The sequence below is a fragment of the Anopheles moucheti genome, chromosome 3, assembly GCF_943734755.1.
Source record: "Anopheles moucheti chromosome 3, idAnoMoucSN_F20_07, whole genome shotgun sequence".
Classification (NCBI taxonomy): Eukaryota; Metazoa; Arthropoda; class Insecta; order Diptera; family Culicidae; genus Anopheles; species Anopheles moucheti.
Window position 1 is genome coordinate 68938128 of NC_069141.1, and position 14426 is coordinate 68952553.

Here is a 14426-nt window from a genome sequence, read left to right on the forward strand (position 1 = left end):
CTGTCGCATGTCTTCGGTACATGGGGGATAGAAATATCCTTAAATGTATCATGCATAACGTTTCTTTTAATAAGGGTTTTGGAGTTTTAATGAGTGTGTTTTTCTACTTAAGAATTAGACGCATGCACATGCATGTACAGTGTTTTGCTTCTGTTTTAATTATGTTTTTATTTATAAAACGTTCGGAATTTTATGCTATAGTGTGGAGGATCTTTAAGCAAAGTTATTTACATACGACAAACGTTTGTTGCAGTAAATATATGTTCACTTGGATAAATTAAGCTAATACTGTGATAATACTGTACCGCATTAAGCATGAAGGTACAGTTTGTTGCGATTATAATTTATCAATAGAAACGTTTACGTTATTGAAGTATTGTAGTTGATAATCGATCAGTGTTATTGAATTAATTGAGACATTTATGTGTGTGTTTAAATATAGACAAATGAAACTGCTACACTATCTACGCGTTATACCAGACACACTACAAACTTGCTAGGGGAGTGTAGATTATTATATCTAAGCATAACATCTTAATAATAAAACAATAAACTAATCATACATTTTTACACGTCTGCTTGCAGTTCAAACTGGAAGATGCGTCCACACCGAATGCCGCCACACAGTCATCGTCGGTAGCGAGCGGTTCTGTGTATGAATCCGTCCCCGCTACTCAGGCAACAGAGCACGGTTTGATTACTACTAAGCTCACCTCCTCGTCGGCCCTGGCTCAACGAAGGGCGCAGCAACAGAATGGTGACACGACCACCACAGGGATGACAGGTTCCAGCGTTGCCAGTACCGCCATCGGTTCACGGCCACTATCCTCCTCGGGTCTTGCCGCTGGCGAGCAGTATAACCGCGTGCCTGGAAGCGCAGCAACGGCTGCTGGAGAACAGACCACAACAGCCAACAGTGGCGACACTAGTCCACTACACCATCTTCGGCGACCACCAAAGTCGACCGCTGGGGGCGAAGAGAACAAGGAGAATGACAAAGAGAATGACAACCGCAGCACGGCACAGGCGACGCAGGCGGTTATCCAACGGCGTCGGCGACAGAAGCGTCGTTCGACCGGTGTTGTTTCTGTAGGCATAGAGGTAAGTGTGGCAAGATCGTAATACAGAAGTAAAAGGATCAATTTATTTAAACTTTTAATAAATGGTATTTTTCAGGATCTTGACCCTGACAGACAAGATTCTCCTGTCGATGGTGACGAGAAAGAGGTAAGTACACGTTTTATTCCAATTTATCATAATATTTGAGCAAACTCGTTCGGAAAGATTATTCTTGGATTTATTTTAGATTATTGATTACTAGTATTGTTACCTATTTAGGGATAATAATTTATTATTTACCGGACCGGACCAAATCCCATCCGGACCAATCCCCTGTAGCAAGGACTGACTATGCGGCTACGTAGTAAAATAAGTCGATACGATAAGGAAACAAAAATTTATTATTTACTTTCTTATCAGGCGTCCAACCAACTTATTGCGATTTTTTTTTGTATTAGTTTAATTATTAATTCTGTTATTCTAGACGATTTTTATTGGCACTCGTCCGCTTTTTTAAATTTGAAACGGTTCCGTTTGGCGCGTATAACGTGAAGGAAGACAGACGGACGCCAATATTTTCATAACACATTTGATGCGCTTGTCTGTCCGTCCATCGTTTTCCGGTGACATGTCGAAATCCCGTTCTTGGTTCCGTACTCTCAACGACGTCATTCAGTTTTTTTGGTTTTTATTTTCGAAAACCACCATGCGCCTCCATCGAGCATAGAAGAGCGATCTGACCTAACTGATCATGGGCCTTTAGATTAAAACGATTGCGCCTTTTAATGAACTCCCGGGTACGATGCGTATAAGCCAAACCGTGCAACGAGACGGACGGAAAGGAGCACGGTGTCAGCACAGACTGGCGATGATATATTTGCTATAAAAATAGAGTCAGACTTGATTTCCTCTATGAACTCGAGATGTAGATCTACACTAGAGCGTAGTATTGCGGTAGACAAGCGCTTTGTCCTTTCGAATGTGACAGTTTTAATTTACCACCTGCCTTTCGGATTTATGACAAGGATAGAAACAGGAGGAGGGACGCCGTATGGGAGTTGCGAATAAATGTACGCTTGTCTAATTACCTGTTTATTTCAAATGGATGTTTTGTGCACTTCAGGGTAGGGGATTGGAGCTGTGTGCAGTGTTTTAAAATTGACCAGCAATCAGTTGCATCTACGTTTCCCCTTCAACACGTACACTCCGTACGCACCATTCGTTCCAGATGGCCGTAATAGTCATGTTTAGATGGGGAGGACAGTAAAGTTTCTTGACCTATGCGTGGACATATGATGAGACATTTGCGGCCTGTACACGTCGTTATTATATCAAATGGGCGCGAGAGGGTGGCAGCGCACCACAAACCACAAGACAGGGAAACACCGTCTTAGAATAGTGCAATGAACTACGTATGCGCATTTTTAGCAGACGGCGCAGTGAACACTTTCGCTTCTTACTTTGCTTTGGAGCTGTTCTAAATTTGTCTCCGCTGAACGTGCAGAAGCGAGCTCGCTGTCCCATTCTATCATCTGGTTGGCGATTGTATAAAGACTGTCGGTCCAAACAAAAAAAAAGCGAGTTTCGTAGTTGTCAAGATTAGTGTCAGGTTAAAGAGATTCCCCATTGCAGATGGTATAGAGGAATACTGTTTAGTCATCGGTAATGGGTCCGGTAATACTGATGAGAAATAACCATGAGACTTAAATAGCGTTCTATTTTCGGTATTATTGATTCTTATTTTTAGCCTAATTGTCAATCGATTGTTTTTTTGTTTCTGTGCGAAATGGATCGTCGTGACAGTGAAGAGAAACACTCCATTGTTTTCTGGTGACTCATTCGATGAATCAGCGTAAAGGTGGTTAGGACGGAGCCATCTCCAACCAGAGATTACTTCTTACTAGGGATTTTTTTACAAAGGTACTGAATGCTTGACGTCAAAAATTCATGGCCTGACTCGTCGCTTCAAGATGACATTAGCCATTCATCATCTCAAACAATGATGGCGTTGAATGATTAGGATACGAAAGTGGTTTTCTCACGCCAGTGCACTCTTTCACCTGTGTTGTACTTCAATTTTTCAATTCCGAAGCACAAATATAGCAAATACACTAATTTATTATGATATTATTCTTTATATTAAGTCTTAAAGTCATTAAAAAAACTTGTGTACTATTAAAAAGCTTGTATAATAGTAGCGTAAATAACTCCCCTTACACACTGAAAAATTCATATCTTTCATCCGGGGGCAAAGAAATAATCGTAAATTTTTCTTCCACAGTCACCTGACCTTGTTGAACGATCGATCGAACGATCGAATAGCAGCGTCATGTGATACGCTTAACGATCGAATCAACCTTGCCCGAAGAAAATCGTTGCATGCAATAGCGATGGAGACGCATGGTGGCTGGTAAACTGTTCGAGTTACCTTCACCACGTTCGTTCAATTTCAACTACTGTTTTAAAAACAAATTAATCGACGCAAACAATTACTAAGGCCTAGATTAGTTTGTATCGTTGCGTCTACATCCAGAAAGGAAGGAAATGGTATTGATTTTCGATTAAACTTACTTTGTTGTAGCATTCCTGGTAGCTGCTCACCGAATCATTTCTTCTACCTGGTAGGCTAAATATAGTATAAGGGGGATTCGTGTGTACATCGTGCTGCGGAAGACAGCCCCGTACGCACCACTCGCCGGCCATGTACCACATGAGCCCATGTACCAATGGAGAGCGCAGTACAAGAGTAAATCGCCCATGTAAGTCGATCGGCTTTGAACCGGTCTTGTGTTGCAGTGGGTGTACGTTACATGAAATTAAACAGACCACTTGTTTGTCGGCTCGAGACGGGTGCGCCTTCCGTTTCGCTCCGCTACGAAGCATTTGCCGGCGGAAGTTTCGCGGAACTAAGCCAAATGATTCCTTTTGGACCGTTTCGTTAGTTTTGTGTAGAAGTGTATCACTTCACTGTATCGTACGGTTCGCACTTATCCATGAGTGTCTTAAAGCCGTACACACCACTTAAAAATAAAACTCTTCAACAGCAAACATTTAATTGAGTTTAACAAGACACAATTAATTTAGCATCGCTTTATTTGGTCATGCTCGCATGCAATGCATCCATCGTACCTTTAAATTTTGCGTTGAAACCGTAAACCGAATGTGTGCTCTTATTTCTTACGCACCTTATTTAACCCTGAACGTAAAATACCGCTCTCCGATGCGCACCAAATGATTGATGAACGGGCTTTCAATCAACGGTGTGCCATTTGCGCGTTGCTGTTTTGCTCGTTTGCTTTTCGGAAAACCAGGAAAACACGGCAACACAGCTGCAATTGCAAAGTTTCTTCCTTTCGCAACAAACACGAAACAGACGCATCGCTATAGATCTTTTCGTTTTCATCCGCATAGCCATGACTGCATAGCCGATCGGTCTGGGTTCCTAGTGCATCATTTCTAAATTTAATCCTAGAACGACATACACACCTACCTTCATTCCCGCTTTTGGATTCCCGTTCTCATTGTGGAGCGAAGGAAGGTGGCCACTAATATAAATACACACACACACACCCGTCCATTGAGGTGAAAGAAAAGATTCGTGTGAGGTGTGTGTTGCAGAACGAAGCCAAATTCTTGCAACCCCCTGGTTGGAGCTTCTTCTGCTCAGCCAGACGGTGATCTTTGAACACAATCCGGGGCTATGTGCGTGTGTGTGTGTGTGTGTATGCGTGAAGAGAGATTCGTTGCGTTTTACCATTTAGTTGGATATTGTACCGCATTTTTGTTGGGCGTTTTCGGGGAAAAATATGGCTGAATTTGTCGGTTATTTTCCCTTTTAAATACGCTTGTAAACGAACAACCCGAACGGACGATGTTTATTTGTGCATTTGGGTTAAAGCCGGTAAGATCTTTGTTGCGTGCCTTCCGTGTAGTGGTGTTGTGTATAATGTAGGGCGTTTATTTTTTCTCTAAACGGAACGGAAATATAACGCACTTTACCTAGCACTCGGTGGCAATGTCCTTGGACGTTTGACGTAACGACACACGGTTGCCGTTTGGATTTGTGTCGAACACACATCATTCTGCTCAATGTTCGCTTCTCGCCCAAACGTCCATCATATATCTCTGTCGAGCATCGTGCGTTGCACGTTTGACGGGGCCTGGTGTGAACCACTGTCCACACCGGGAGTGAAAAGATGGTGTGCTGTCGATAATCCTGTCCGCTGTATGTTTGCTTTGCGTCACCCCCTCTGCCCGGAAGGTGGTGATGGATGACGGGGGGTGAAAGTCGTTCTGACACAACACATTCACACAACCACCCTAACCTCCACACGTTCAAAAGTGCAGCATTATTTAGACACATGTAGATAGTTTGAATTATTTTTTCTCTTCTCCTTCGCCCAATCCTCTCTAACCTTGACTTCCTTTCTGTGTGCGCGGGTCCGTGTTTAATGTTTTGTAAACTATGACAACACCCGCATCGAAGAACGCCCTCCGGAACCTCCGGATCATCGCGGCGAACTGACCGCCGGCGAACTTCACCACCGAACGGCAGTGGTTCGGTGGTTTTGAATTTAAAAGCAATTAATGGAATGTCCGACCGTGAAGTGCATGGCGGGTGAGGATTTTTTTTTTTCTTCTTTTGGAGACGCGCAACTCGGTCGGTAGAATCAGCTGGGAGATATTGATTGAGACGGTGAAGGTGCGGGCGAAGGTTATGCGTTTCGTATGCCACCGGAGGGACGCTGTCGCTGTGGCCCTTTTTGCGGTCGAGGCCAGGCACAGGTGTTAATGGTCGGTATTATAAAACCTTCTCCTTCGGCTGTTGATGGTCCACCGCCAGATGTAATTCCTTGTTGGGGTAGAGTGTACGTCAAACTTATCTGATTTTATCAGATTGTCAGTAAGAGGCACATCCGGAATGTTAAAATGGCGGACTTAATTAAGATGTATGCGATTGTGTAATTAAAACGGTTTGGCAAATCTTTATCTTTATCGTAAAGCAGATACTCTAAAAATTGTGATGTATCGAGAAAAAATACTCTTAAGATATAAAAGATTAAATTTTTTCCCAAGTCCCCATGTGGGAAATCCTACCGATCTGCTACTGCCGAACGGATTAGTTACACTCACGATCGCGCTCACTCTCTTTGGACCGAAATGAGTGATCTTGCGCTATTCTCTTAGGCGCAAACACACGGTGGTGGTTGGTAACTCTCACTTTTAACTCCGGGCCGCCAACCTTTTCTGTGTTCGGGGTGTGTTACTCCTTGGTCGGATGTAGTAGAAGCCAGTAGTCGGCCGGTCGCTACCGACATTCGCCGTATCTGCCCGTTGCACATTGAACCAGTCGAGCTACCGCCCGTTATCGACGGCGCTAATCGAAACCATAAAACGCGCGTCACCATCTGTTAAACGGTTTGTTGCGGCTGTATTTTACTGCAGTGAGTGCATTATCAAGACGAATCTTGTTACTGTTTTGAACTTCGTGTGCTAGTGCATTGTATAATTGACGAAAAAAAGATCTTTGTTATTGTTGTTTGAAGTTTTCAATCAATAGTTCAGTTCTTCGCATGAAGTTTTTGCGAACGAAGCCCGAGTAAAACGTTCTGCGTGAGAAGAAAGAAGCAATGGGAAGAAAACATGCTGTAACAGCAATAAAAGCATGTATCGGTTGTGGGTCAAATTCAATGTGAGACGTTTTTTTAATTTGTGACCATATATGGCGAATTGATACCGAACGTGCGAATTGTGTGTGAGGTGTGCTGAGAGACGTTGCATCGGCAAAGCGCAAAACCGATATCATCGATCGCTCTGTGGCCCGCATCGGTTTTATACATTCCATATATCCGCCGAAAAAGGCAAAACACCTTCCCTCCGGGCAGCTGATTGGCGTTCTATCGAAGCGCGAATTAAATCGCTTGTCGCAGCGTTACGATTTGGTGAAATTGCAACAGATGGTTGGTTTTACCACGCTGTAGATCCATCACAGCGTGAAGAAACCAGTCGAATTCTATCGAATGAAAACTTTTACTTTTTTACGAGTTTTTTTTTCACGAACTTTTTCTATTCCGCGATCATGCGAAGGATAAATATTTACATTACCGTCTAACCGACAGAATCGATTCGAAATTGCGCTTGTTGGCCCCCGAAGGTGAAAGCATCGAATGATTGGACGTTTTGATTAATTAAACGTGCAGGAAGGTGGCGTAGAGTTTTTCTTTGTCTGCTAGTTTTTTTCTGCCCTCATGGACCGTAAACCAACTTCCAAGTATTATGCGAAAAGTGCGTAACAGGGTTTTAAAATTCGACCGAATTCTGCTGACAAATTGCGGCGTTTTCTAGCTGCCACTGCGGCGAACTAGTTGATTTATGTATGCCGGCCATCATCTTCGCTCCAAAAAAAAATGTAATCGGGCAGTGTGTGTGTTGGTGTCCCTGTTTACAAACATGTGGATTTGATCGGCTTATGTGAGGAAAGGCAGCGGAACAACCAAGGTGCAAATTTACCAATGGAGATAGATATTCAAAATTATTTGCTTCATGAGCACTAATGCCACCACACTGATACCAAATTGGATGTTTTGGCAACCCACGTGTATAGTTAATTTGTCAACTCGCATGCGGATACCATTTGCTTTTACCTACTATTTATGCCTGTCCTGGCCAGAAACGTTACGCATTGTTTTTTGTTTGTTTGTTTCAAAAGCATTCCATTAATCTTTTTCCCGTCAGTCATTTATTTTAGCGAACGGCACAACTTTGAAATATGGAACATTAAAATGTTTACCACAATTTGGTTCGCTTTTTGTTTTGGTCCAAGTCGTGATCTTCGCCGCCAGCCGGCGCTATGCCGGACACTGGACAGATCTTTAGAAGCTCTTGTTCAATATTTCCCCAACTCGCGATGAAGTGTGAATGAGGTAATGTGTTGAAAGCACCGCGCTCAAATTCAGTTTAATACGGTAATCATTTTGTTTTTGGAAATGCATCTCTCTAGCGCACCGTAACTCAACACATGGGGGTGATGATTCCATGACTAATTTTAGCTATGCGGGAGCAGTACCATGTCTTGTCGTCGTCATATAACCCCTGGCCGATCATCGTCATGACGACATCTGTCCATTCGCGAGCCGAATAATCAAATTACCGCTGTTTGCCGCTAATATTGTGTGACTGGTGGTGTACGTTGTCATTTGTGCGCTACCGTTTGGACATGCAACGTTCTAACTAATCTCAGATTTCATCGAAGAAGCGAATGACCGGGTTGGTGATCTCAGCTGATGTAGGTGATGTCATTTGTGCATTTTAAAAACGAGATGTTGATCCTGTGCTATAAGATCGCTTGATTTATTTACAAAAATATTTTAAAACAAGACTAACTTACTTACCTATCAGGGGGTACAAACGCTTCGCGGTCTTGGCCTGCTGAAGGAATCCTTGAGCGCCATCGTCAGCCAAAGGTTTATCCCGGTCTTTCATCGCCATCACTTCATCTCAATTTGGGCCAACCACGTCTCATCGATCCATGTTCACGATTTAAAAGTACTTCATGGGCTGGGTCGTCCGGTGTCATTCTCATGACGTAACCAGCCCACTAGAGCCTGGCGAGTCTAATCCGCTGTTCGTCATGCTTGCCATTGTAGCAGCTCTTCCATTGTCCTTCCACACATACGGAGTCAACAATCTTCGAACGTGGCTATCAGGATTTAGTTAGTTTTGGACAATCTTGGAGTTTTCCATCTCCGAGTCGCGGATGGCCCTCTCTATCGCTAGGTTAAAAAGTGGAAAACCTATTCCATCTCCTTGGCGTAGATCCTTGATGGTAGCAAAGGGCCTTGAGAGTTTTCCACCCGTCATCTTCTAGCAAGTGACGTTGGTCATTGTCAGTTGTAGTAGACTGTTAAGTTTGATTTTAAAACTATAATGTTCAAAAATTCTGAAAAAAAGTCTTTTTCAAGAAAAGCTGATTTCCTAGCCATGGTCCAATCGCAACAAGGCAAGGGCCATTAATTTATGTGCAGGCCTGCTTGTCAAACAATCCAACTGAAACTGGTGCATGCATTCGGATGCATTTTCCGATGCATTCCTTCCCATTTCCGCTTCCGCATGCTCAGTGAAAGTGTAGCACATACCAAAACAAAATAAAACAGTTTGTCGGCGTCGTTTCGTTTAAGACTTTCCTCTCTCAAAACAACATTGCGCGGTTTTGGTCCCGGTTCGGTTGCGCGGTGTCGTAAAATTTCGATTTCACTTTTTACACCCATCCGTTTGGCGATCGTAGAATGGAGATTATGGAAGCAGAAGGAGGGAGAGTTGGGGGGGGAGAGAATTTGTGCAAGAAACGTCACACATGTGCGTGATGTGTGGATGTCTAAAAGGAAGTCATTTGGAAGAGCCGTTTGAGATCGATCGGGTTTGCGCTAAATATAGCTCTCGTCCACAGAGAAGCCTGATGTCCGGCAGGGCAATAGCCAGAGGGTGGGGAGAATAGGTTTCAGTGGAAGGGACACGGATGCGTTGAACAACAACGGAGAGTGTACGAAGAATAACCATCCCCTAGAAACCATCACTAGGCCGTGACGATTCTCCACCCACTTTCCAATGTTTTCTTGTTGGAGAATAGCCGCTCTCTGCCGTGTTTATAATCGGTGACCTCCGGTAAGGAAATGGGGAGAGTTTCCGACCGCCTATATTTAAAAATTATCCCGTGGGTTGTAGTGGCGGCCAGTGCTGTCCGGGACATTTGCGAGAAACTGGCTTGCGAGCACAGTAGGCAGGCTGGTCTGGTGAGAAGCGATGATCCACCGGTGAAGGTTTATTTTACGGGTTTTTGCGTCGTCGTTCGCCATCGTGCCCGCCAGTATGTCAACCCGACCGGGGTAGATCATTACGGTGACGCTTCAAACAACAATAACTCACGTCTTGTATTTTTTCCTCCACGTGCCATTTGCCAGCGGTGACGCAAGTTGAAAACAGTGTACTATTAAGAGCATAGAGATCGCTCGTGGTAGTAATGTATCTATTCTTTATTGTTTAATTTAATTTTTCTCGTATCATCGGGTCCAGTACGCACGCAAAATCTATTCTGAAAGCATTATTATTGTTACCGCAACGAAGCAGAAGTGTTCCGCACAATGTCCTTTCGTTCGCGTTCACGTACGGTTCAGCCGATAGTGACACGGCGCGCATCATCCTTGACACGCACGATCACACCATCGTCCGTGAACGGTGTCACTGGACCCTCGTCGCTGGCATCGAGCTATGCCGGACGGTCGTACACAGGGCCGTCCGGTATTACGGGTAGCTCGTACGGAAGCAGCGGCAGTCCGCTAGCAGGTAGTAGCTACAGCACATCTTCATCACCGTACGGAACAACCGTGTCCACCAGCAGCCCTTCCAGTCGCTCACTGCTCGGTGCTGGAGGTGGCAGTACAAACGGTGGTGGCACATACTTTGACTACTCGAACCTATCCCGGCGTGACTCGTACGGTGGCAGTAACAGCAGTCTCGCGTACAAATCACCCTACAAGGATAAGGATCGCTACGGCAGTAGCGTGGGTACGAATAGCTACACGACATCGGCTGGATCGACGGGATCAACCTACAAGGATCGTTACGTTAGTCCGTACACTAGCTACGACAATGGCATCACCACGGCGAGCCTGAGTTTATCCGGCCTAAAGCGCCATCACCATCTCTCCAGCAACGGACTGTCGGGATCCAACACGAGCTTAAACAACACCTACACACCCTCGTACGGCAGCAGTTTGCATGCGGGATCACACCACCACAGTGCCGGCGTTGGCCGAAGTCAATCGTTGCGAGATCACGAACGCCGAAGCCGTAGCAGGACCCGTGCATCACAGGCTGCTAGTAGTGCGGCCGCCTTGTCCAGCTATCCGTCAAACGGTTCTCTATCGCGATCGTACAGTACCGCATCGGTGCAGAGTGAAGGATATGAAGTAAGATTTATTGGGAGGGGTGTTGTCAAATTGTCCCTCAATCTGCCCGGAATGAGTTTGCTCAGTTAAATTTGTCATTGCCCATTTTATTATTTTTCACGCATCGTTTACTAATTTTATTCATTTACACTTCCTCCACACTAGACTGGCTCGGAACGGGGTCGATCGCGCGTCGGTTCGACAGCCTCCGAGTTGGACACGGCTAATCAGCCTCAGGATTCCACGCGGGAAAATGGTGGCGACTGTATCGACTACAAAGCTCTCTATGAACAGGAAAAGTAAGTAATTGCTTATTTTAGCAGAATTTGTATCTAATATCGTCCTGTGCATTCTTATTTCTTGCAGAGCCGATAATGATAAGCTTAAGATGGCACTGCGAAAGAAGGATGAGGAGGTGGTAACGCTTAAGGGCGCCCTTGACCGATTTACTACAGCGGTAAGCGAGCGTAGAAGTGTTTGCAAACGAACACCACGATCACTAACCGTTATGTACTGTTTTAGACCACCAAAAACAACTCCCTGTCGGAGCTGGAGAAACGCGAACGGCGCGCCATGGAACGGAAGATGTCTGAGATGGAAGAGGAGTTGAAGGTAAAGTCATCTTTAATGTACCTGGTGATGTTTTTGGTTTCTTTTACTTTTCTTTAACTACTTCTGTTTTCCACCCTCTCGTTACGAGACGAACGGTTCCTACGTTTTCCAATTGCGTTTCTTCGTGTGTGGTTGCCAAACCCCGAAGGATTTATTGCAAGGGTGGCAATTTTTTTCGTTTTCGTGTTTTTTCTCTCTCTCTCTCTCTTTTCGTTTATTTTCTGTTCCTATATATGTTTGTTTCCCGTTTCTGCATATAGTTTTTTGTTCGACTTTCATGTTCCTTTCGCTATTGTTCCTAAATGGTACCTTCCAAACCGTGTTCGTCTCAGCATACTTACCGTTTTAATAGTCTTTATTTCAATCATTTTATTTTATAATTAACAAAGCGTCATGATTTTTTATCGTTTCTTTTGCGCTTTTGCAAAACCAAACCACTAACACATAGAGCAACATTTATGTTCTTAGTTCTTGCAAAAAAAAACACACATTTTAAAACATGAAACAAATAGTAGTTACCACAGTCAGCCATACAATCACATCAACATAACAACAGCAACTACAATGAAAACAACAACAACTATTCATCCTTTCGTTTAACTAACATCTACATGTGTCACTAACACTTACCAACATCACGAGGATCAACTGATGGTTCACTTTGTTGTGCGGTTCAATCCAACAAAACATGGGCGAAGAGCTTAATACTGTGCCGCGTTCTAACAAATGCATAATGTATTCTTTTCGTTCTCTAATCAATTCTCCATTCGCAAACGTTTACTTGTGCTGATAGAGATAATAGCATTACTGGAAAGATCATGGATCGATCTTTTTGTTCTGTTTGTGAAAATCGTTGTACCGATGTTTTACTGTTCTGTGGACAAAACTATTTCTCGTAGTGGAAATACGTGTGGATATACGTTTGTTTTGTAATTAACCAAAATTTTATTATTAAATTACATTGATTGGCGCTTTAAATTTTGATTCAAAATTGTTTTGATGACCCCATAAGTTTTTCCCCTGTCCATATCAATAGGTATATATTGAATAATTCCATAAGCAAATCGATGTAACGAAACTTTCCACTTAGTCAACCAAGAAGCAGAAGCCAAGAAAAATAGCGCGCTTTGCTTCTTTTGCTTAATTGGACCTTTATCTTACTACACTGATACTTCTTAACCAAACGCCTTTACCCATGAACGAGCTCCAACAAATTTACACATATGCACAATGCTCCACACTTCAATTTTCCTTGTTTACTTGTCATATCGTTTAACACGTTTCCGTATTTAGTTTCGTACATTTTTATATGCGCCTTTTATTTTACTCCCCACTATTGTCAAGTTTCTGTGTTTTCTGTTTGTCCATCGTTTTCGAGTTCTTGTTTCCTACCTGTTTTTTTCCTGTGAAAACATGATGTAAATCATATTTATGGAACATACTTCCCAATTTCAGCGTATTACTGTTTGAGAACATGCAAAATTTTAACACCGTGCATAATGTATTAACTTCATCGAACCGACCGTTTGTTTCATGATCTGTTTTTCTCTATCTTTTTTCTCTTTCTCTCTTTTTTCTCTCCTATTCAATTTTGCTCTTCGATGAACCAATTTCGTGTTTTAATTACGTGTACCCGTACCATGTCTACATGTCTAAACTGTTACTACCGCGGGTGACTACTTTCAATTCGTCCGTTATGTTGCTTTATCTATTTAAAAACAAAACGGAAAACCATCTTGCCGTATTTGTTCTCCACTCTCACATCACACGGATAGCTGTTGCAAAAGTATAAAACCGAAAACGAGCGGCTGCGGGCCGAAAACCGGGCTCTCACTCGTGTTGTATCGAAGCTGACCACCTCGGCACAGAACCAAGTACATGCCAACAAGCAGTAGCGACCGTAATATCTCGCAAACGTTTGACAAACGGGATACATTTTGGGCACATTTGCTTTTCTTGTTGATGGACTACAGCAGGGATCTTCTGTGCCAACGAAAACGTAGTGTAGATAAACATTCTCTCGCTAAAGGGTAGCGCGAGCGGGTATGCGGTATCATGCAAACGAATCATCGAAAATGTTGCATCGAACTTACCTACACCCCCTCTCGAAACACGTACACCAACTCACACACAATCAGCAAAGGGAATAATCAAAATTATCGTAGACTGGACTTCTTAATGTTGAACGGCTGCTGTACTACTGTGCCCAACAGTAGGTGAAGGCTGTCAGGAAAATCAGACCGTTTAGACATAACATTTCACTATATTGAAATCGTAACCTAGCATGAGATTATACACACATCGTGCATCATCGCGATGATACTATAGCAAATGGAAAGGGAACTTTGTTACCATTATTAAAACCACCATCACATAGTTACTCAAACTCCACACACACACAAAAAAGGGTAGATTATGCGTTCGGATTAGGCATATAAACGTATTTATGTCACTGTTATCGAAAATGAAACATTTTCGAGTTCTTTTCTTTCGAATTTTGGTAATTGAAAATTATAGCAATACAAGCGGAACATTGGGTGAAATGAACTGGTTTGTTTTGCTTTCTGTGGAGGGGGGGTACCCGTACGTACTTTCGAAATGTTCACGAGCCGTGCGTCGGCTGAGTGGTGTGTGTGTGTTCCTTCGCTTCGTCCTCTACTCCGTTCTCCGTACTGGGTACATTTAGGACCCGGGAATACACCGTGTTCAAACATCAATTACTACTTCACTAGTATGACTACCTCTCCACAACAAAGACCACCAGAACAAGGAATCCATCATCACAACTACCACCTCCACGACCACCACCAA

The 14426-nt window shown here is 43.4% G+C and overlaps 1 protein-coding gene across 4 annotated transcripts in view; it reads left to right on the forward strand.

Annotated features, from left to right (window-relative positions):
* Positions 1-14156, forward strand: part of LOC128303800 (protein phosphatase 1 regulatory subunit 12A) — a 64987-nt gene extending 50831 nt beyond the window's left edge. For all 4 annotated transcript variants that reach the window (XM_053040863.1, XM_053040864.1, XM_053040865.1 and 1 more), the window contains 6 exons: positions 586-1101; positions 1177-1227; positions 11169-11302; positions 11370-11460; positions 11526-11615; positions 13391-14156. In XM_053040863.1, coding sequence (XP_052896823.1) covers positions 586-1101; positions 1177-1227; positions 11169-11302; positions 11370-11460; positions 11526-11615; positions 13391-13510 — 1002 coding nt within the window. In that variant the 3' untranslated portion in view covers positions 13511-14156. The remainder of the gene's footprint in view (positions 1-585; positions 1102-1176; positions 1228-11168; positions 11303-11369; positions 11461-11525; positions 11616-13390) is intronic.
* Positions 14157-14426: the final 270 nt, after the last annotated feature.